Here is a 24,499-nt window from a genome sequence, read left to right as displayed (position 1 = left end):
CAGACGTCCAAATGAGGTCCAAAAAAAATGACCCAGTTCAACGGTCAAATGTTGAACGTCAACATGACGTCCAAATTGGGTCATGGTTGGACGTCCAAATAGTGGACCTAGTTTGGACGTCGAATAGATGTCCAGAATTGGTCATGAACCAACGGACCCAATATAGACATGATCTGCACGTCTATCCGACGTCCAGTGTTTAGTGGGTGTAGTTTTTTAACACTTTTTACTCGTTTTTGTAGTTCTAACCGAATCCTCGTTTAACGCGCAAAGGGTTGTGGGCAATATCGGCGGTTAGAGTGTGCATCGATCTACACTTCGGATTCTGACCGGAAAAAGTCGGCCATCCGGGTATCTTTGAAACACTCATTTCAACATACTACGGTTTGGGACGCACTAATTCTATTTTCGAATACTATTTAGGACGGATAGTATGCGAATTGGGACGCAGCAATGGTTTTAAAAATACCCTTGTCCGTGAAGCCTAGAAATCAAGATGCACCCTAGTGGCAGCAAAAATTATTTTACAGCCAGTGTGGTCTAGCAACTCTCAATAGACGTATTAGCTGGAAAAACCAAACTCTGGTCGGGCCAATCACACCGTGTATAGAGTCGGCAGGCGGGTTTAACATAATGACCAGAGTTGCGATGGTTCACTGCTACTTGAATACAAAGAATGGCTGCTGCTTCCGATTCGGCTTTGACCGCTACTCTGGATGTTTTGAACTTAAGCTTTTCTTTGAAACCAGAACTACGGCACTTGAGTTATTTAAAAAAAAAAAGATTGGAGTTTTGCCGACTGGATATGGTAAAAGTTTAATATACCAACTTGCTCCGCAGCTGGGAAAACGCATGGGACTCAGCCAGAATCCATTTGTGATTGGTTTTAGCGCTATCCAATTGGGTGCAGAGAGGATTTGAAAGACAACCCTTTATCCCGCCCCTCGGATTGAGCCCTGTCAATGATGAGTTCCCAGACCTAACATCCTGATGTAGTGTCCGTGTGGACAAGGCCTGAATACAAGCACAAATCAAACATAACAAGGTGAAGACAGGTGACACTGATGAAGATAACGATAAACAGGCTAATAAGTGAGGGAGTGAGTTCAAGTGTGGAGACAAGGAGGCTTCTGGGTAGTGTAGTGCAGACGAAGACAGACAGGTGCAGACGAGGACTGTGACTCTGACATTGTTTTATACTGCAGTGGCATAATTAAGCAGGCTTGCATGTATTGTTATGGATACGGTCAGGTACAGCACTTTCAATGCACTTTTCTTTGATTCATTTTTGTCAAGTCACCTTCACCTCGAGAACACACTCCCTGAAATAGGTTCGAAGGTGCAAATGATTATCTGTTATTTCTGCGCAAACCTCAAAACGCAAACGCATGTGCGCAGGCATGTAGTCCTTCACAAATCAACACTCAACAAACTACTTGATCTGGTCTTAAAATTTTATAATACAGAAATTTGTCACATCTGCGTAGCCACACGAATCGGAATTATCCCGACAACGTCTTTATCTGTAGGCTACAGGCGAAAAGGGAAGGTGGCCTTCACAAGGAAGCGACTAGTTGACACCACAGGACTGCGTTGTTGTCGTGTCAAGGCGCTGACCCACGATCAGATCTGGATACGGCCTGGATTCGGCGGATTGTGGTAAACCTGAACAGAATTAGAGACTAATATTAGCGTAGACACCATGCAGTGTTAGGAAAGTTTACTTTCTACATGAACTAGTTCAAGTTCAGTTCACAAATTTTAAAATGAACTAGTTAAAGGCATAATTCACTTTGAAATTAATTTTTGATATGTTTTAGCTTACCTCAAGGGCATCCAAGATGTAGGTGTCTTTGTTTCTGCAGTATTTTAAATCTTGATATTTTTCGATCAATCTGTTCTTGTCTATCAGTCATATAATGCAGGTTTAGGGGGTCCACCCTCGGTTCACCTCAAAGAGCATGCATAGAGAAGTCAAAAGTAAACATGATTTAATGACTCGTAAATGTAAGTACACATTGATGGCCTAAGACACGAAACGAGCGGTTTGTGTGAGAAAACGAGAGACACGGAGATTTCGGAAGCTTTACCTTTCACTGTGAAGATCTAAACATATTTAGATATACAGGAAATTGCAATGGAAGACGATTTCGATATATCTAAATATGTTTAGTGAAAGGTAAAACTTCCGAAATCTCCGCGTAAACAATGAGTGACGTACACGCGCAAGAGAGATCACTTCCGGCGCATGTGCAGACCGAAGCGCCCGTGCCTTCAGATCAGTTGGACGTGGCTGATGGGGTAAAAAACAATATAAATACTGTTCATTTTCTCACACAAACAAACCGCTCGTTTCGTGTCTAAGGCCATCAGTGTGTACTTACATTTACGAGTCATTAAATCATGTTTAATTTGGACTTCTCTGTGCATGCTCTTTGAGGTGGTGACCATAGACCTCCATTATAACTGACAGACAAGAACGGTTTGACCGAAAAATATCAAAATTGAAACTGCGGAAACAAAGACACCTACATCTTGGATGCCCTTGAGGTAAGCTAAAACATACCAAAAATTTATTTCAAAGTGAACTATCCCTTTAATATCATAGTTCATACTTCACAATTTTAAACTATCAACAAGTTCCAAAAATTAACTATCCTCGTCATCAGCAGAAAAGCTTTCCTGTCAGAAATTGTGCATTTATTACACATTAAAACAAAAGATATGAACACAGATATTTACAGATGTATGCAAAAAACAGTGGATAAGAAGAAAAATCAAAAAATCTTCTTACATCAGAATCTGAAAAGTTCCCATCAGCATCGCTGACGACCTCATTCTCATCATTAGTAGAAACGTTTCCCTGTGAGACATACAGCTACTTGGACCACTAGTTGTATGCATTTACTATACTTTTCAAATTTTTATATTTACTGGCTGAAAAAGGAACAAATAATTGCCAAGCTTATGACAATAAAGAAGCACAATTCTAAAGAAGATTAACTTTGAAAAAGAACTATTCTCACATGAGCATCAGGGGAGTTCTCGGACACTCTTACAGTAAGCTGTTAATAAACAACCACAAAATAGTTCAAGCCAGAAGAATCTGCCTGAAAAGGTGAATACAATTTGTTTGTTTATATAGCCTATATTCACGTATAGTGTTGTGCAGAAGTCGTAGAAGTGGTATGATTACCAAGTTGTCTATAAAAGCTGGCACACTAAAGCAAAATATATCACCTTTTTGAAGAATCTAACAAGCCTCACACTTTTGCACAGTAACGTTACATCCATTTAGATATAGTGTCCCTCACTTTTTTTTCTTGACAGACATATGGGCTAGGAATTAGTACAAATGTCCTGACAAGTTGTGGACGGGGTGGCAAATCATGTTCTGTCATGGTGAAAGGTCTGGCGGTGGCAGTGTTTGGGAGAGACACGTTCACATGGGCTGTCTGGAAGAGCTGGCAATGCTAACAAAGACACTATATAGCAAATCCAGCTTTTGACCAGGATCATAAGTAAAATGTCCTTTTTTTTTTCTTTATACAAACATGATGTTGCAGTTACAGTGCAAAATTGTAATCATGTTATCACATATATTAAGTAGAATTGAATTTATAGACATAGTACAGAAAAAAATTAATAATGTTCCAAAAAAGTTCATCAGGGCAGCACTAAGAGAGAAGTTGAATGATGAGCGCAAGTTACAAGTAATGTAATTATTTATCATACACACACACACGCTCATGCCACCCCCCCCCCCCTTTTTTCAGGAAAACAGTGCAGATGCTTCATTTAACTGACAGAGCAACATTTGACTGCATGCACGTGAATTGGACTCTGCTTCTCTCTGCTCTGATAGTTTCAATAAATAAAATAAATAATAAAATGAAGTTATTTCCCCTGCATGAATCCAACAGAAGACAACTTGCAAAGTCCTGCATAATTGCATAAATAGGCTATAGCCTATATCCTGCACAACAGTCCTACAGGTAGTTTGAAAATTATATTTTAAAACCCTGCAGGGATATAATTCCTGCATGTTTTCCTTCATAAATTTCCTGCAGGTATTCCTTCAGGAAAATCCTGTAGGATATTTGCATAATATTCCTGCAGGATTCTTGTAGGTTATTTTTGTAAGGGCTGGTATCTCGCATCAAATACAACATTAGATTTGTATTATTGACTGCGTCTGAATGTATATAGTTGTATATTTAGGAGTTAAAATACAAAATATGTGCAAAACATTAGCCTATCTGAAAAATAAAAGTTCCATCTTATAATTGTCCCTGTCCGTCTCTTTTCTAAATGTTTCTTGTGCATCTGTGGAGTGTTTTATTAAATATTATACATTAATTAACTACTATTATACTATAATTTACATTAACTATACGCGCTTGTTTGTAAAAAGTTTGTGAATTAGTTGGCTAGTCTATTCAATAGGCTACGGTGACAAAAGAACGAAGGACTCAAACCTGTCTCAGCCTCAGACGTCACGCCCACCGTCCACGGAACGTTGGCTAAAGTCTGAAGGTCTGGCTACGCGAGACTAGTAGGCTACTGACAGCATAGCCTCTATTCTAGGACTGACAGGAAGAACGAAAGACTCGAGTCGGATCCAAAAGACTAAGGGATTAACTAATCATTTCTGTTTCCAGAAAAGATTCACTGTGAATATTTTCAACACATGTGTTGCGCAATGCGCATGCGCCGCGGACACATCTCTTGAGTCATGTCATTTTAAAGTTTCGTTCATGAACGACACATCGCTATTAACCAAGTTCAGGCTGAGAAATATCTGGATTTCACTATGCTTGGCGGGGTATTTGTTTTGAGTGGATTGTTGTTGATTGTAAAAGGTAAGAATATTGTTTTTCCCATATGAACATAGATATGTGACCGATTTGCTTTACGAAAAGTTTGGGTCTTCGTACGCATTAAAACGTGACAGTTTTGATTGAACTAAGATGAATGATACACTGATCGGTCTATACTTAGAGTGCGTGATAGATTAGTGATAGCCTACATCTGATGGAATTTGTTTGTTTTATTGTCGTGAAACGGTGAGTGTGCGAGTGCTGACGAGAGAATTATTGCAGGGCTCTCAAGCGTCACGCATTGAGCGTGACAGTCACTCATTTCGGTCTTTTGTCACTCCCGCCACACATTGTATTTCTCACGCAGAAAAACTATTTATAATATATTTAATATGCCGCCGCGCCACTCTCACTGTTGAACGGGCCGCGCGCGTCTCCCCTGCTCTCGTCTCGAGCCTGTCACTTCTCAGCCAATCAAAAAAAGGAAGCGGTACACAAAGGCTAGCCAATCAGAAAATAGCACTATTGTATCTGGGTAAGATTTAACGCAACAACCAATAAAAAAGCTCTCTCTTGAAGAGATTCTCTTCCAAAAGTTTCGTTCACCCGCAGGAAACGACTGGTGCTCAGAGAGGATCACTTTGAGCAGAGTAAGTCATGATCTCCTGTTTTAATGTTACAACAAATTTACAAATTGTTTGACACAAACAATGACAACTTGACTGCTGTTAGAGAATCATATTTTATAATTATCCTGGCCATGGATGCATTAATCATTGCATCTGTCTCTCAAAGATGTCAGGTAAAAAGCAAACAAGCATCCTCTTATTCACCCTGAGAGGAAAGCCCTCTAAAATGGCTGGGCTTCATGCGAATTGTTTTAAATTGGAGCCAACACCACAAATGATAAAGGAGTTCTCTCTCTCTCTCTCTCTCTCTCTCTCTCTCTCTCTCTCTCTCTCTCTCTCTCTCTCTCTCTCTCTCTCTCTCTCTCTCTCTCTCTCTCTCTCTCTCTCTCTCTCTGAAATTGAATAAATATTTTGTATTTGGTTGAATTGTCAGTGCCATGTGTCAAACACTTACTGCAATTAATAACAACAAAAACACTAATAATAATATTATTATTGATGAAACACCCCCATTCCAACACCCCCCCCCCCCACACACACACAATGTAACATCAAATTTAGCATTTTAATGAACAGTTATTTTTTGTTAACCTTTCATCATGTCTTGAAGTATCGCATTAATATCGTATTGTGAGTTCAGTATCGTGATGTGTATCGAATCGTGACATGAGGGCATCATTACACGCATAATAAACATTGATCAATGTGCACACAGTTGTGGAACAAAGCTGTTCTGAGACACAAAGGTGGATCCAAATCCAGTATTTATTATTACCCTGGTACATTATTATTACCCTGCAGTATTTATTATTACCCTGGACACCCCCAGGCAGTGAATGTCACTCTTGCCTGTCTTCAAAACTTGAGAGCCCTGATTGTTGTGTTGGAGCATCACCGCTGACTTGAGCCATCAAGTCAATGTCTGTTAATCTATTGAACGCAATGGCCAGTGTTGTGCTTGTGCCCATTTCGAATCTGACCCAGGTTATTACTACCCTTGAGCCGGGTGAGCAGTTAGGAGATGTGTGAGGCTGGGTAAGCACGTAGCGGCTGCGAATAATTTGGCAGAGAGTTATCGACACAACACCTGTTATGGTCGGAGACGACGAGTGTTTGCGTTGACTGTCAGTTTGTTTTGTATTAGTGGTTGTGGGGTTTCAGCTAGGATCTTTTTGCATCTTACATTACTACTGGCCAGTAGAATCATTTGCTAAAAAATGTCTACGTATTTTGTATAAAATGGTAAAGGTACTACTGTAAAATATATTATTTTACCTAAAGTAACCTATTCTGTAGAAATTACACAAATGGGGGCATTTATTAACAAACGCATTTATTAGCAAACACACACAGCAGATTTGAAAAAGACCACAAATACCACAAAAGGCCACCAGGTGACACCCACAGTCCATGGCATTTTCTTTGACGAATGAATTCATAAATGAATACATTTCTAGTCACAGTATCACTTCTATCAGTGGACAAATATGGAACCCGGAACGTTGTATATTTCCAAATATTATTATTATTATTTTTATATAATGCTGTCAAATTTAGGATTTGGTTTGAAGGTGCAAATTGCAACAAGGAACTGGGAGGACTTAAAGTGCAGTTGTCATGGTAACATTGTCTTATTGAAAAATTTCAGATAATTAATTTTAAGATGTCAGACTTTTAAATGTTACCTAGTTTATAATGATTACTTAAATTAAAAATTAGACAACATGCCAATAAATGTGTAAACATGACAGTTAATAGAGCCAGTCTCCAGTTAAAGTACAAGCTATTGGACTAGCCTTGGACTAGCCAAAACTAATAATTAATCAAAATGTTATATTTTTTGTTCCGTTTTTTAATTAATTAATTAATGTATTTATTTTTTACAGACATAACTAACGTTATTAGTCATAGTCAACTATAACATAGTTTACTTCATTTGATGGCACTCTGTAACCAACTTTGTTTTCTGATTTAAAAACAAAAGGCTTTACCCATAAGTTGCAGAAATCCAATCTGAATTGAACTCATGATTCGAGATTTGACTAAATACTACATGGCCACCAGATGTGTATGTGTCATAGAGTGGCCTTTTCCATAACAACTACACAACTACAATAGCTACAACTTTGTCCATCATACAAAATGTTTCATGATAAAGTGATTCTGAAATAGCCTACTCCATTCATTGCCAGACAATTTGATCTACGATATAACTTGATGTAGACCTACCTATGTACAGAAGAGGCAAAAAAGTGTTTGTTCTCACTATTTGTTTTTATAGACCTATGTTAAGAAGAAGCAAAAAAGTGTTTGTTCGCACTATTTGTTTTTATAGACCTATCTACAGAAGAGGCAAAAAAGTGTTTGTTCACACTATTTGTTTTTATTCAAGACATTGTGGTGGCTGTTTCAAAAACTGACCACTGAGATAAACGACATCTTGCAAAGTGCACACAGGGCTTGAAAACATAACATTTCTGGACTTCTGGAAATAAAAGAAATGCATAAATAAACTAATAATGAATGCGAAAAAAATAAAATAATGCACATTTCAGTTCTTAAACAAGAAGTTCAGCCTCTGCAGCAGCTCAGGCTACAACAGCACTTGTGCTCTTTTGTCCATCCCGGATTAAATGAGATCAGACGTTTCGGCATGTTAATGTTATGATATGACGTAGCCAGCACATGGAGGCTTGTTTACATTTTTAACCAATGATATATCAGATATTTATTTGACGCTCCTTTCAGCTTATCATTTGTTTGACCAGAGATCTTACGGCATTAGATGCTATGCTGCTGCGTCCCAATAAAGATTATAGAGCAGGTTTTTTTTAGGCGGATTTAGCGCAACTCCAAAAGGAGGACAACTTAGAGTCCGGCTTGCGGCTTCGCCAGACGTGGTTTAAAATCCGGACGTATGGCCACCCTATGTAGCACAAATTATTTAACAGCCAAAATGCATACATCATATTCAAACAACTTCATACATTAAAAAGTCATTAAGGGACTGATGGAGACCTTTCTACTTCCTGTTTATGTCCAACACTATTGGCTCTGAAGTGGTCAACTAATAGAGCAACAGTAGCCGCGCCCACCACAGCAGAGATGACCAATCGGATCACAGCTTCAGTAAAACCACAACACTGTTCAGAGTCTGAGGGAAGAAAAAAACAAGACTGAGCTTTCCATTTCAACAAGCTTTTACTCTCTGGCTAACCACAGATTAGCTCAGTAATTTAATAGTAGCATCACTGCTGTCTTACCTGCATATTGCTGACAGAGTTGACTAATGTCCAGATGTGTGGTCTGGTTTCTGACAGGATTGTTGATCACACAGCTGTAAGTGTTTTTATCCTGATATTCCACATCCAGAGGTAGAGAGAGACGGACGCTGAGATCAGACACACTGATGTTGGATAATACACTCATTCCTTTATACCAGGAAAGAGTCACATCACTCACATTCAACACTGAACACACCAGTGAACAACTGAACTCTGATGATGAATTGTCTCTGGTGATGTTGGGAATAGGCAGATGAGCTGGAAAACAACACAGAAGAAACATAGTTCGCAGAAGTGTTTTGTATAATACAGATTAAATCCGTGTTCTCAGAGTTGCTGTCCTTCAGATAAGACTTATTCATATGGTATAAAGCTACGTGTCCTCAGCATTTTGCAGCACAATAGGTGGTTTGCAGTCACATGATTGTGTTGACGCGCGGAATGCAGATGGAGGGCAAGGAGCGAAGAGCGCAATGGACGAGATGGAGGAAAATACGTAATGTACTACTTTAGACGCTATTACAAGAGAAATATATCAACAGAAAATGGAAACATATGTTGGACGTGATCCTTACGTTATGAAGAGGACTGAATTGAGAGATTTGCCTGCCATCGAGGCTGTAGATATCAGCAACTAACTCGTCTTACAGACATACTTTGACTTTACAAAGTTTCGGAAACTGGTACGTTACACGAACAGCCACATAAGTGTATTTAAACACCTGAATAATCAACAAATAATGTATTAACTCACATTTAAACGAAGTGATCACTGCGCACACACACAGGCATTTCCCATTCGGCTCCTCCCGACCGCAGACGTAGGTTTGCAAGGCATTTTTCCCGGTGTTTTTCTGTCAATTTCTTGTATTTTCTCCCCTTATGAACAACTTTTGGCACACGATAAAAACTCCTCATGGTTTGATCGATTTGAGCAACCATAAATGACGCAAAACACAGGCATTTTGAGTGTGTTATAGTGCTTCCTAAATATAGAAATAACTTCCTGCCCTCCATCTGCATTTCGCGCCATGGCAACGCAGTGGCGTGACATCACGTGAAAACAAGCTATTAGAGAGTTGATACCCTCTTCATGATGGTGACATTATCTCTTTCTGGGTCACAGGCTGAAGGATGGCTATTTAGCCAACGATAAGCACCCCTAGAGAATATTAGATACGACATCATTATACTACATTACATTAGCACTCTCACCTCAGCCTCTAATGCTCCCTATATAAAGATTAAATGACTTATAGAATGCAGTTTACTCAAAGAAGTCGGCAATGTTTGCACTCTGTGTAATTACACCTTTGGAAAGCTCTCAATAAATGTAATTTCATTAATAAGAGATGTTTGTTTATTTTCTTGATCATTGAAGCAGTAGTTTATTAAATGAAGGAATAGAGTTTAATAACTAATCAAGTGCAGTGTAAATACTTCTGGGATTTAAAGGAATTGATAGGTGTCTGAATTGTCGTGGTGTAATTTTTTTATAGAGCTGTGCATATTGTGGTCAGCACAGATTTTTGGGTTGCGTTGAACCTCAATTTAGACTTAGTCAGTTAGTTGGTTCCAAATACTAATATTTGAGTGGCAGTGGGACTTTTCACTTCTTGTTTCTTGTTCAAGTAGGTCATAAGTGCACTGTAGTTACTTATTGGCAGGCAATTTCCATCAGTTTTTGTTCTCCAGGCAACAATGTTCTGACGGTGGGGGTGGGTGTGACGAGTGACTTTATGAGTGAGTCATTCACTCCAAAATATCCACCATTTTCTTGAATGATGAAGTCTCAACTGACTCTAATGGACACTTCACAAACTGAGATGACCCATTTCCACAGTTTTCAACACCTAGTGAAGTTTGTTTTTATCTCTCTCTTTTAATATTTTTACACTTGTACCAAAAATAGTTATTAGGCTACTGTGGCAGAGAGAAAAAAAAAGAAGAAAAAAAAAGATTAAAACTGCTGTAAGGGCTTTTATATTACAATGCCTGAGGGAGAGATGGCAATTTTTTCTAGCCTAAAAATCCTTAAATAAAATAGAAGTCACATGGATGGGATTCACATTGTTTTTTGTTGTTGTTTTTCAGTTTTAATAATGATTTGAGAATTTTAGTGTTAAAATATCTTGTTTAGCTGCTTACATTGATGTCTCGGATAGTGTTTGAATAAATGTGCTGATCTTTGACACTACTGTATATTTGGACAGCATTAATGCATTTGTGATATTCTGATTATATAGTATGCCTCCAGAAGCTCTATTTTTTCTTCATTTTGTTCATAGAGTGCCTTGTTATTTTATGTACACTTAATCCGTTTATCTTTGTTGTGTGTCAGGCTACTTATGTTGTTTTTGTGTTTGTTAAACAAAAAGCAAAAAAAAAAGAAATTATAGGAATCGTAAAAATTTTAATCTAAGCAAGTCTTGGTCGTTTTATCTAGTCAGTCTAGCCTGGGAAAACCCAGATGAACTTCTGGCAAATTTGAGATATTAAAAAACGTTGAGGCGGGATTTATACAATGATGATTGCCCTGATTGGTTTTACGTTTGAACAACGCCCGTTGGTGACGGCCCTTTAGAAATGGGCTGCGAATGAAGCTTCCCTTTCCTACTCTCAGTTACAACTGAATTTTTTCATGAAATTCTATTTTCGAATATAAGTCAACAGGCTAACGTTACAACATTACAGTTAAATAGCCTAAATAGTTATGAAACTTCACTTTTCCCTCAGCCAAAACGATTTGCCAGTGAACAAATCATAGATTAATGAGACCAAAGATCGCCCATTAGATACTGTATATACAAGCCGATTTATAGCTCATGTTTAACCACTAGACACAGAGTCCGCGGGAAACGTCAGAATGACTAGCCGAGGCAAGGCTGTTCCAGGCGGGTAAATGAGCGGCCCGGTGATCACCTGGAACTCCAAAAACGTCAGATCAAATTTTTAAGTAGTAAATAAACCACATATTTGAGCTTTAAACAATTATATTCTCGACTGAAAAACTCTTTAAACTACATTTCGTGACTCAATAACACTAATATTTTTTTATTTCGCGGCCTTGAAAAACTCTTCACCACACCGGCTTTCTTTATCTTCGGAGTTTCCGCTCCCGAACAGCACCATAGCACCCGTTCTCCCCCATTGGTTAGCTGTTCGAAACGTCACAATACTACATGTCATGTACTACATACTACAATGCGAATTTTTAAAAGTGAACTACTCCTGTAAGTGCCCTTATTATCACCCCTGTAGAACACTATTAGAGGATCGGGACACCCCTTAGCAAGAACGTGCTTTGAGGGGCACAAGGGCGCTAGTGCGGATATTGGGACAGGGCAACACACTATAAAGCAGCGCATACTAGAGTCAAAAAGTACCGACTTCGATACCAGTCGGTAAGGAATTTTAAAAAATGTGACACTTTGTCAGCTATTGATCGTAAACACCTCTGATTGCCCATTGTACTCATGTGCTTATCAGAAATTGGCTACACTGATCCTCGCATCAAAAATATGTTGTAAATATACATCAATGAAGCTCTTCACCGATCCATTACACCCACTCCCTTTTTTAACATGCTTTTTTTAACACAATGGCCAATCAGAGGTTTTTACGATTTCGCTTTTACGATTCACGATATGCGCTCAAAGCACCACAATTTTAACATATCAGTACCGCCTTGGCACCGAAGTTGGTACTTTAATTCTAGCCCATAGCCTACTTACTGCATTAAATATCAATCCTGCCGATGACTTTCTTTATTCCACTCCCCTTATGTTAAGCCCTGTTCACACCACCAACATCACACCACCATGATCCAATTCATTTCTGGCTGGAGACCTTTGTCGACAGAACGTGGGCATGTCAAGCGACGTGAGACATGTGACAAAAGTTCAGGAATTTGTTTACTTTATGCAAATTAGAAGCGAATTTGTCCATTACTGTACGAAATACTGCGGCAGTGTGAATGGGGCTTTAGCCTAATTTTTCAATTTTCGCCCAGGAACAGTCGTGTAAGATTATGTGAATTAGAACAGCCTTCTGTCTGTACCGTTTCCACTTCATTGCTGTCTGTTTTACTATTATTTAATGATTTGTTCGCTAAACAGAACAGTCAATCAGCGTTCTATCTCTCACCAATGGCTCGACGCTGATTGCACATAGCAAATTTGCCTAAACAACCCTGACAGACAGAATCTGACTAGAGTCAACAACGGTGCAGAACACACCTCAACATTGCCTTTGCAATGTTGATAAAACACTGAAACTCCTATGAGACCTCACAGATGATGGTCAGATGAATGTACTCACCATAAACAGTTACTCTGAACCTCTTGTCTGAAATCCCTCTATTACTGATGAGGGTTACTCTGTAAAGTCCAGAGTGTTTTATTCTGATGTTTTTGATGGTAAGAGACCCAGTTTGATTATTCATCTCCAGTCTGTCTTTGAATAGCTCATTACTGTCATATGTTGGGATCTTCTGCTTGTAGATTTCAGCAATACGAGAGTTTTCAGGTCCAAACCTCCAGAGTATCTGCTCATCTCTCTCAATTGCAGAAACACTGATGTGTAGAGAGACAGAATCTCCCTCCATCACTGATATTGTATTGTCTGCGTCTGAACTTGCCCCAAACGCATCTGAAACATACAGATACTGTACATAACATTCATAAATAGAATAACTTAAACAAACATAGCTTTGAGGAACTGCAAGCTTAAAAAAAAGCAGTAGCTTTCTGTTTAAAAATGACCCACAAACAATTCAACAGGAAATGCTTTCACTCTTATATAAAAATTATTATAATGATCATACCTTTAGGTTAATCAAAGCTCAACAAGGAAAGGAGATCGCACCCATAATAGAAGATTAGAAGAAATGTAATTGAGAAGCCAAATGCAAAGCCGACATTTTTCAATTTACATCATCATCAGTGTAGTGTACACTACTATGGCTTAGACATTTTGCAATAATCTGCACCAAATAGATCGGACACAAAGAGGTTTTAGATTTTCTGTTAATCAATCTCATCAATTAAAACAAAATCCATTTAATAGTAAGTATGGTAATAGTATAATTAGATTAAATATGATGGTAAAATCTCACCCTGAGCAGGGATCAAAAACAAGATGAATATCCACATGCACATTTTTGACTGTTACATTTCCGTAGTTTGGTGGCTCTCGCTCAATGAATGCAACCGTCACTTCACTGCTGCAATGTTTCTGAAATCACGTGAGATCAGACTCAGACCACAGTAGGTGTTTTACTTCTGCAACCTCTGACACACTAAAACGCAAAGGCAGTTTATTACTTTGAGCACATTTCAAAAACAACAAGGATTAAAAAAGGATACAAGTTATTGACAAAGGTAGAAATCCTTCTGTGTTGATTACAAATATTTTATATCAACAATATATGCTGCTGTTGATAGTTTAATATGCTTTCAATTTTAATTTTAGCATGACTATATTTTAAATGAAAGTAATATGTTGCACTTGTTTATCAGGCTCTAAATAAAAGTGGTCATTGAGGGCTTATGTGTGCGTGAGAGAAGAAACAGCATCACCCACCACTGTGGTTAAAGAGTTCTGCCACAGACAACAGGCACATTTTCCATCAGTTTTTTTAATAGCTCTCTCATTGTCATCGTAACGACAATCAAATATGAAAATGTCTCATAATTCATTTAGATTTAAAATATCCACATCTGGTTTGAATACACATGAATTCTAAACATGAATGCACATTGTGATAATGCTGAAGTGCTCAGTAGTACGAAGAAATAACAGTATTTTAACATTCTCTAATATTTAGCATGGTACTGCGTTTAAATATTAATGACCATGTTTAGATATTCCATCACGCCCAAACAAAAAGGCATTTGCCCTATTTGTCTGTTGCTTTTGTTCAGGCTGTCACCACTTCCTCCTAATTTTTTGTTCAGTGGTGCGTGGGTGTGTTGAGCTCAGTGTCACTGAATATGACCTTCATTGTATATGATTTGGTGTTTTGTTTACTTATTTACATTTTAAAAACATGTAGTAAAAGAATGATAAATGGAGGTTAAATCAGAGATGTCCCTTCAATGAATCATATCGAGCACCTGAGAGTAGTTTGATAGCAGATTAATAGCAGGTGTATAAATGGCTGTTTTTGAGCGTTGTGTTCTGTTGTGTTCTTATTTCTAGCTTCAGATAATATGGCCATGATGTTTTATGAACAAAGTTCGAGAGCATCACTTTCAGATAATTAACCCGACTAACATAAGAGAAGCAAAACATCAGCCAATCAACTCTCAGCCAATCTCAGCTTTACCTCTGTTCGTTGACGGTTTATCAGCATCCCTCAGATTCTCAGATCAATCAAGGTTTGGTTCCATCGAATGAAAGTGAAGCTGTGAGGGATAGACGAAGGCTACACGTTGAACTGTTATTTCATTTGTTTTGGATTGTTTTGCTTAAGAAACACTGCAATATATATATATATATATATATATATATATATATATATATATATGAAGAGTTCAGATGCAAAAGCCTCTAAGTGCCATTTGAAATTTTCTTCTACAATGATCATTTTTATCAAGCTTGTATATTTAAGTTCAGTGATTTCACTTAAATGGCAATGAAGATTACCTATTAATTGTTATTTAAGTGAAATTACTGAACTTAAATATACAAATTTGATAAAAATCATCATTAAAGAAGAAAATTTCAAATGGCATTTAGAGGCTTTTGCATCTGAACTCTTCATATATACACGTATATATGTAGATATAATATATGAATAAAGTCCTCTTCTCTGGTCGGTTGATCGTGATGTCCATTTTGCTTGGGGCCCCCAAATTCCTTCAAACTGCTCTGATTATGGCAAAATGGGTTAGCAGGCGTAATAGTAAGGTCCCATGTACTTTATATACACTCACCTAAAGGATTTTTAGGAAAACCTGTTCAATTTCTCATTAATGCAATTATCTAATCAACCAATCAGATGGCAGTTGCTTCAATGCATTTAAGGCCCTGTTTACACGAGAACGCTCGCGGGTGAAAACATAAAAATATTTTATCGGATGTGCCTTTCGTTTACACGGCGACGGCGTTTTTTTTAGGCTTAAAAACGCAAAAAAGTGAAACCACCCTCCAGAGTGGAAATCTTCAAAACGCTCCACCGTCGTGTTCCCGTGTAAACGGTAAAAACGCAAAAGTCTGCTTGACTATGAAAGTTGTACGCAGGCGCGTGGACTTGGTGTTGTTGCAGTATGCACTCCTAGCCGCCTGAAGTGCATACTACATTGAATTTCACAGACTTTTGCGTCACCATTTGCACGCGGATTTCCCACCCATAACGCTTGTCTAAACGCAGAATAAAAAGTGATGATGCAATGCCACTTTTTGCGTTTTCTCATCAGAATCGTTTCTGTGTAAACATAGCCTAAGGGTGTAGTCCTGGTCAAGACTCCAAACTGAATGTCAGAATGGGAAAGAAAGGTGATTTAAGCAATTTTGAGTGTGCCACGGTTGTTGGTGCCAGACGGGCCAGTCTGAGTATTTCACGATCTGCTCAATTACTGGGATTTTCCAAATGAGCATAAATGTTGCCTGGTCTGATGAGTCTTGATTTCTGTTGAGACATTCAGATGGTAGAGTCAGAATTTGGCGTAAACAGAATGAGAACATGGATCCATCATGCCTTGTTCCCACTGTGCAGGCTGGTGGTGGTGGTGTAATGGTGTGGGGGATGTTTTCTTGGCACACTTTAGGCCCCTTAGTGCCAATTGGGCATCGTTTAAATGCAACAGCCTACCTGAGCATTGTTTCTGATCATGTCCATCCCTTTATGGCCACCATGGCATGTACCCATCCTCTGATGGCTACTTCCAGCAGGATAATGTCACAAAGCTCAAATCATTTCAAATTGTTTTTTTTTTTTTTTTGAACATGACAGTGAGTTCACTGTACTAAACTACTGACAAAGCCAGAAATCTTGGCGTAATTACGGATCCAGACTTGAATTTTAACAATCACGTTAAAGGGTTAGTTCACCCAAAAATGAAAATTAAGTCATTAATTACTCACCCCCATGCTGTACCAACCCCGTAAGACCTTCGTTCGTCTTTGGAACACAAATGAAGATATTTTTGATTAAATCTGAGAGCTGTATAACTACCACATTGGCTCCTAAGGGACTGCCTCTTGACGGCCCAGAAAGTCAATGAAGAAAATGTTTAAATATCCCAAGTGACTACCGTGGCTCAACTATAAGTTTATCAAGCGACGCGAATACTTTTTGTGCGAAAAAACAAACAAAAATAACGAGTTTATTCGACTATTTCTTTTCTTCCTTGTAGGCCAGAACGAGACTTCCTTAGATTTCCACGACGCATGCGCGAGAATTGCGATCTGAAGTAGTGCAGAGCGGCTCTGAAGTAGTGTAAGCTGGTGTGAGCAGATCGCAAATCTCGCGCATGCGTCGTGGAAATCTAAGGAAGTCTCGTTCTGGCCTACAAGGAAGAAAAGAAATAGTCGAATAAACTCGTTATTTTTGTTTGTTTTTTCGCACAAAAAGTATTTGCGTCGCTTGATAAACATATAGTTGAGCCACGGTAGTCACTTGGGATATTTAAACATTTTCTTCATTGACTTTCTGGGCCGTCAAGAGGCAGTCCTTTAGGAGCCAATGTGGTAGTTATACAGCTCTCAAATTTAATCAAAAATATCTTCATTTGTGTTCCGAAGACGAACGAAGGTCTTACGGGGTTGGTACAGCATGGGGGTGAGTAATTAATGACTTAATTTTCATTTTTGGGTGAACTACCCCTTTAAGGCTGTAACAAGGTCTGCCTATTACCATCTTAAAAATATATAGCAAGGGTAAAAGATTTGATGCGCCAACAGGACCTGGAAAAACTTGTCCATGCTTTTATTTTTAGTAGACTGGACTATTGTAATAGTGTTTTTACAGGCCTCTCGAAAAAAATCTATCAGGCAGTTGCAGCTAGTTCAAAATGCTGCTGCTCGGGTCCTCACAGGGACCAGGAGAATGGATCTCATTACTCCGGTTTTGAAATCCTTACACTGGCTTCCTGTGCCACAAAGAATTGATAGTACTCCTGCTGGTTTACAAATCAATAAATGGCTCAGGACCTAGTTATATTTCGGACTTGCTTGTAAGCTATGAACCATCTAGACCTCTTAGATCATCTGGGGCAGGTCTGCTTGCTGTCCCCAGAGTTAGAACTAAAAAGGGGAAGCAGTGTTCCGTTTTTATGCGCCGCATATCTGGAATAAAATTATTGTAAGTTCGCAACAACGCTTAGTTCTTTTAGACCAATTTATTTAATGTTGTGTATTCTTAATATATATTAATGTTCTTAATATATTTCTTAGTATATCCCATTCTTTTATTCTTGTATTTTTATGTTTGTACCTTGTAAAGCACCTTGAATTGCACCACTGCTGAAACGTGCTATATAAATAAAACTGCCTTGCCAAACTGCCTTCTCAAAATGAGTTTTTTGCCATTCAGAAATATCTCAGCCCAATTTGCATCTTGTAAACCAAACTTTCCGGTTATACACGTATTCTGAAGATTTATTCAGAGGGATTTGTTAATAAATCATTCCTGGCCTGATTTATGTGACATAATAAAAAAAATTAAAAATACATATATATATATATATATATATATATATATATATATGGCATGGGTATGGACAGTATATATTGATTTCTAGGTAATGAAAGCATATATCCTGAAATCCCCCTGAGCCTTTTTTTTTCTTCTTGTGTGTAAACAAAATGAAAAAATAATTTTGCACCTGGTTTTATCATATGCTCAGATCTACCGAAAATATGCAAAATTGTGCATATTAATAAGAAAATGCCTAATTTGCATAATTAAACATACAAATTTCAAAAACTTATAATCCATTTTTTATTTGTGTAAGTAATCACCTGAGGAAGTGTTATGATTGTATCTATTATTAATTTTTTTTTACCCTATTCACCTGTCTCGCCTTAGGCTAATACATGATTCGGAATGCCTATGTCTAACGACGCTGTAATAGTGATCACCAGTACTCTGTACATATCCGCCCCACCCTTACCTACACACATTCCCCACGTGTCTCCGTTCTTCGGCTAACTTGAAAACCTGCTTTGCAAGCTTCATCATGTCAGAATGAAAGAGTAACAGTCTCACACAATCTTAACTGTTGAACGGCGAACTGCACACGGACAGTTTATTCCGTTAGGCTAATTTATGAGATGGAAATGAATCATTTGTGTAACTTATTTCTGTCGCTCTTGTTCGGTAAGTAGTTTGTTTGCTTGAATTGGAGGTTTATAGTGATTCTATGTCATTTATTATTGTTCTGAACCCTGTTGTTTTTTTTCCCAATTGCATTCTTATTTAGCCTAGTGAACAGCTTGAGTGATGCAGTGTTTCATATTTAATAACACTTTTGAGATACATTTTAAGTACACATGACATGACATAGCCTACTTTATCTTTTATGTTTTCTTTTTTTGAGAAGTGTTGATTTTAGCAAGGGCATTGCTAAAGAGAGAGAGATATGAATTCTTCACATTAATATGATTTGTAGGATGTGAACCCATACGTAATTTAATATTTATCCACTGTTGATCTCTCATATCACAGAATGACAAATGAATTTGTTTGTTTGACATATAGGTCACTTTGTGTCTTTTCATCTTCTTTTCATGGCGAGACATACCTAACATTGCTGATAGTACTTGCTGTTTTACCGTAACGGAGACTAAGTGATTGTTGAGTTTTACTAAATGCATCACAGAATAAACTGAACAAACTGCACTGTAGAAAGTGATGTGTCAGAGTTAGCTGTCATATACAGTAGATTGGCAGTACATTTTTAATGCAAGAGGTGGTTCTTGAAAGAGTGGATGTCAAGGAAAACGTTTTCTCTCATCCATATTTTTTTTAATCCTGACTGTCCTGTTTATTTCATACATTTACTCAACTTGATGTAAAATTACCAACTTCAGCCAATAATTGATGAGCAAATGTATACTGAATATCTTGCAAATGTATTTATTTTTCCTAAACATAAGACTTACAACTATTTTCTAAATCAGTTTCAGGTGTGTTTGGCGCTGGTACAGATGAAGTGACGTCGGTGTCAGTGACTGAGGGAGATTCTCTCACTCTAAACACTGATGTTCAAGTACAGATAGGAGATCAGATACTGTGGATGTTTAATGGCACTCGTATAGCTGAAAACCACGGAAAGACCATCTCTTGTTATAATATTGGGAGGTTCGGAGACAGACACTGTTTAGACATTCAAACTGGATCTCTGACCATCAAAAACATCTCAAAGACACATGCTGGACTTTTTAAAGTAGAGATCATCAGTAGCTCAGGGACAACTGAGAAGAAGTTCAATGTTCATATTTATGGTGAGTTGAAGATATTTTAATAGATTATGAACACCCTCATCATATTTATGTCATGGCATCTTGTCGATATCCTGATTATTCATAATGACATTTCGTTTCTTTTGATCGACATTGTAATTAAATAATTGACTGTATAATTCAGTTTATAGTGAAACGTACATTTAAAATTTTACCATGCCTGTCTTTATTACTGTTCACATTCTGAATTTGAGTGCAAATGAAGGAAGACGCTATTTACAAGTGTTTATATATATATTTTTTTGCTGTAGATAATTTTTGTATACATAGAAACAATTAGCACCTTGATTACATTTAGTGTAAAAAGTGATACAGCTGATGCTTTTTAAACAAAATGTAAATAAATAATACGCTAATTATTTTATGGCTACAATCTGGGTGAAAAATATAATGTCTTAAAATACTGCACATACTATACATTTTATTATTTAATATACAAAGCAAACATATACATATTCATGTTTTGCATATTTATATATTCACGGTAAATATCTACTTCTTTTCTCTCTAAATTCTATTGAATTATAAGTATATATTGCACTACTGTTTAATGCCTGAGCTTCAACCAAATGCATTTTAATGTACAAATTGTCTTTGATATTTGTATTATGACAAATAAATAAACTTGACTTGACTTGAAGTTTTAATAACCAACACTGCTTTTAAATTAATTTAATAGCATCTTTTATTGTTTGTATACTTCTTTCCAGATCATCTTCCTTCTCCTGTCATCACAAGCAACTGTTCTTCATCATCAGGATCATCAAGCCAGTATTGTTCACTGGTGTGTTCAGCTGTGAATGCGAGTCATGTGACTCTCTCCTGGTATAAAGGAATGAGTGTATTGTCCAGCATCAGTGCGTCTGATCTCAGCATCAGTCTCTCTCTACCTCTGGATGTGGAATATCAGGATAAAAACACTTACAGCTGTGTGATCAACAATCCTGTCAGAAACCAGACCAAACATCTGGACATCACACAACTCTGTCAGCCATGTGAAGGTACGTCATAATTAGGATATTAGCATTAGCACTTTTTTCACACTGTTTTGAACTAAACTGCCAGTGTGAAAGTTCCCTTAGAGTCCATAAATGATCCTGTTAATAATGTCCTGCTGGTTTATGCCTCATTCTCATTGTGTACTAAAGCATACTGACAGCAAGAGAGTCTTTATTAAACGTCAGATACTTGTGTATATATCAGACAGATGAAAAGTTGCTCTTTTGTTTTAGAAAGTAACTTGAAATATTTCCAAAGCACATACTGTATAGCATCCCTAATATTTTACAAATGTTAAGATGAATATTAAGAAAATTCCTTATAACATTATTAATGTTTGTTGATATGTGTTCTCATGATGTTGAGTGAACAACATTTTCGGGAACACCCATTTTGTACTTGATAAATCTTAATGTTCTATTTTTTGTGAGTAAAAATAAGGCAGGAGAATGTTGTACTAATATTACATAACTGGAAACTGGTTGAAGAGATAGACCTGTGGTCTATGAGACAAAGGACCTTGGCAAATTAACTCTCTCACACACACACACACACGCATCCCCCACTCTTGCAAAGATCACCCAAACTCACACAAGAATATATATGGTTTTAATGTGAATGATTAATGATTAATCATTTTAAAGGTCTCAGGGTAGTCCCAGCCTCAGACGTCACGCACGCCTACGGAACGTTGGCTAAACGTCTGATGCATATGGTACACTTATCTGGAAACACTTCAGGAATGTCGAAGTTGTCATCTGATTGGTTGAATTTTATTGGATTTCCAGTGTCGCGTTTTTATTTACGGGATTTGGGAAGAGTATTATTTTCCAAGCCTGGCCGGCCTTTGTCAGCATTTAGAAGGATTCTCAGCACATCAAATTTTATTTTACTAGTTGTGTGTCCCCTCCTATCTATTATGGAAGATCAAATGACTTACTGCTTGTTTTCTTCTCCATCTTTGATTTTCTATGCTGACTGACTTGTTGCACGCCGGTCTGTTGTTGTGGGGACATTTCCATGCTCCGAAACGCGACGCTAAACGAAACGAACTATAATTGGTTGTTTGACATGTCGGTCAATCGGCCTTATGGGCGGGTCTTGGCCAAAGAAAGCTGCAATGAATTCCAGACCTTTAGCCGTCAGTCACTCAGGGTGACTGGTACAAATGTCTCATTCCCAAAGAAGTAAAACAAACAGTAATAATAAGGTTTTTAAGAGTTTCGGAATAACTGGCACTAAAAGGAATGTGGTCTCTCCTTCCAAAAGGTGTAAAATCATGAATGCTAATTTCCACAGTTCCTTGCAAATGGTCAGTTTCTACCCCTAGTAAGTCTAAGGGGGGCCGACCACAGTAACTTTCCACTGTAAACTCATGTTTTACATATCAAATGAGGTCATATAAAGAAATGCAACGGAGAGCTCAGGGATTTTTCGTGTTTCAGATCAGCCTGTGAATTTTCATTCAAGTTAAAAGGAATAGTCAAACATTAACGTAAATTTAATGATGCACAGATCTCTTTGAAAAACCTTTTCATTTATGGAGTCCGGATGAAACGAGTTAAGATTAAATGTATTGCATTTAATTAAAAATCCCTTTGCCATGGGAAAGAGACAGAACACGTGTGAGACCTTCACCTCTAATCGAATACCGCCACTGGATCGATTTAGAAGGCCTTACAATAACCTTTTAAATAACATTCTTATCACATGTATAAAACGTTTCAGAAACATTATTAATCACTGTTACCACAATGTTTTTAAAACATACATTTATTAGCTGGGATATATCTTTAATTTGGAGGACATCATTGAGGAAGATTTGAAATATGTTTTTTCAATACAGAAAATATTTGTATCTAGTTATTAATCATATAAATAATGTACAGATTCACTGATTATCAAAATAACTGTTAATTGTTTGTTAAGATATTTTCCCATCAGATCTTTTGTTTTCATCTTTGTTGAGACTCTCTAACAGTAAGTTAATGACTTTGTTTTATTGCAGAATCAAACCAATCTCTAATAGTCAGTGTTGTATCATCGTTGTTGCTGCTGCTGTTCATCGCAGGTTTAGTCATGTGGTTCGTCTGTCGCCGCAGGAAATAGACACAAGCAGAACAAGACGGTAAGTATTATGTACAACAGAAAAAAGAATTTGTGCAAAAGTAGTTCTCTGAAATGCCACCAAATACTGTTACCACCATTTCAGTATTATAAATGTTTTTATTTTTTATTTGAAACACTCACACATCATACACAATTAAAAAAAAGAAAATCTTTATAATTGTTAATAATGTGCTTGCTTGTTTTCTTTTTTGAATTCAGATAATTTAATCATTAAAAGTATATTTCATTTCAGGAGGCTGATGGACTGGATCTGAAGGTGTATGATGCGGATCAGTTTATAACTGGACAAATCATGCTCAGGTTGTCAGTAACAAAGCTCAAAACCACAAATGACCTGATTGTGGCTCTGTTTGCTGAATGACTGAATTTTTATTTTATTTTATTAAGACAGACCTGTAGAAGACACAACCAATAAAAGGATATGCCAATTTGTCAGGGATTTTTGGGGGAAATCACACATATACAATGTGTTTACTAAGTGCAGTTGTGGCCCTACTAAAGCATTTTTAAGTGACATACTCCTAACCAATTCTCAGAAAAATGTCCTCTGCATTAAACCCAGTATGGGCTATTTCACGTCATGAAAAAAGTTCTGCAAGTGTAATTGTGAAATTGTAAATGTGGGTAATTGCCTCTGCCGACTGTTACAGGAATTTCAGGAATCAATGTTATAACGGGTTTGGCTGGTTGGCATTGTTCAGTTATAACTCTGCTATAACCACAACGACACTGCCTGTGGGACAAAAAGCATCTTTCATGAGTTTTAAATGATGGCCTTTGACTGAATAATTTCAAAACTTCTGTTCTGAACTAAGGCCAAGATCACTAAAATAACTAATTTTTACTTTAGCTATTGCTGCCATACCAGAAATTGTTAAATATCAGTTCAAGAGAGAGAAGTTTCTAGCTACTATGTGCATCCAGTAAGTAGGGAACTCTTCAGTCAGGTACTACAGCCAAAATGTGATATTGTTGCTGCTGAATGTGGAGTCAGTCTAACCTGAAAAACCCAGCTCAGGTCTATTAATGTCACTGATGATTTGAGTTTTGGCTTTATTCCAATTGTTTGAGTGTAGTGGCAGATTTGTTGTTTTATGTACTTGATTGGTATCCTGCAAAAGTGGCTTGTGCATTTACTGTACGAACATTATTAAACATTCTCTCTGCA

The 24,499-nt window shown here is 37.5% G+C and overlaps 2 protein-coding genes across 4 annotated transcripts; one reads left to right on the top strand and one right to left on the bottom strand.

Moving 5' to 3' along the window:
* The first annotated feature begins 4,550 nt into the window (after positions 1-4,550).
* LOC120492865 (SLAM family member 7) lies at positions 4,551-24,499 on the top strand. The gene is made up of 5 exons (XM_089121634.1): positions 4,551-4,862; positions 19,861-20,184; positions 20,913-21,203; positions 23,210-23,329; positions 23,564-24,499. Exons 1-4 carry the CDS (start codon positions 4,814-4,816, stop codon positions 23,308-23,310), a joined length of 765 nt encoding a protein of 254 aa, XP_088977760.1. The 5' UTR covers positions 4,551-4,813; the 3' UTR covers positions 23,311-23,329; positions 23,564-24,499.
* Positions 7,670-14,006, bottom strand: LOC120492923 (SLAM family member 5). Of its 3 annotated transcripts, XM_039691257.2 has the most exons (6): positions 13,850-13,932; positions 13,559-13,717; positions 13,054-13,383; positions 8,713-8,991; positions 8,468-8,603; positions 7,670-8,375 (listed from the first exon to the last, which is right to left on the bottom strand). In XM_039691257.2, exons 3-6 carry the CDS (start codon positions 13,337-13,339, stop codon positions 8,318-8,320), a joined length of 759 nt encoding a protein of 252 aa, XP_039547191.2. In that variant the 5' UTR covers positions 13,340-13,383; positions 13,559-13,717; positions 13,850-13,932; the 3' UTR covers positions 7,670-8,317. The 3 variants fall into 3 exon arrangements, with proteins under 3 accessions (XP_039547191.2, XP_039547190.2, XP_088977704.1); XM_039691256.2 differs by lacking the exon at positions 13,559-13,717 and having other exon boundaries at positions 13,850-14,006; XM_089121578.1 differs by lacking the exon at positions 13,559-13,717 and having other exon boundaries at positions 7,670-8,603; positions 13,850-14,006.

Source organism: Pimephales promelas, chromosome 2 (assembly GCF_988280905.1).
Source record: "Pimephales promelas chromosome 2, fPimPro1.hap1.1, whole genome shotgun sequence".
Classification (NCBI taxonomy): Eukaryota; Metazoa; Chordata; class Actinopteri; order Cypriniformes; family Leuciscidae; genus Pimephales; species Pimephales promelas.
This window is presented reverse-complemented; position numbering and strand designations above follow the sequence as displayed.

Coding starts and splice junctions, on each gene's coding strand:
- LOC120492865 (XM_089121634.1), top strand. CDS start 4,814: ATGCTTGGCGGGGTATTTGTTTTGAGTGGATTGTTGTTGATTGTAAAA. Junction 4,863..19,860: donor ATTGTTGTTGATTGTAAAAG/GTAAGAATATTG, acceptor TTTCTAAATCAG/TTTCAGGTGTGTTTGGCGCT. Junction 20,185..20,912: donor GTTCAATGTTCATATTTATG/GTGAGTTGAAGA, acceptor ACTTCTTTCCAG/ATCATCTTCCTTCTCCTGTC.
- LOC120492923 (XM_039691256.2), bottom strand. CDS start 13,892: ATGTGCATGTGGATATTCATCTTGTTTTTGATCCCTGCTCAGG. Junction 8,604..8,712: donor ACTCTGTCAGCAATATGCAG/GTAAGACAGCAG, acceptor TTCTTCCCTCAG/ACTCTGAACAGTGTTGTGGT. Junction 8,376..8,467: donor CATAAACAGGAAGTAGAAAG/GTCTCCATCAGT, acceptor TGTGCTACATAG/GGTGGCCATACGTCCGGATT.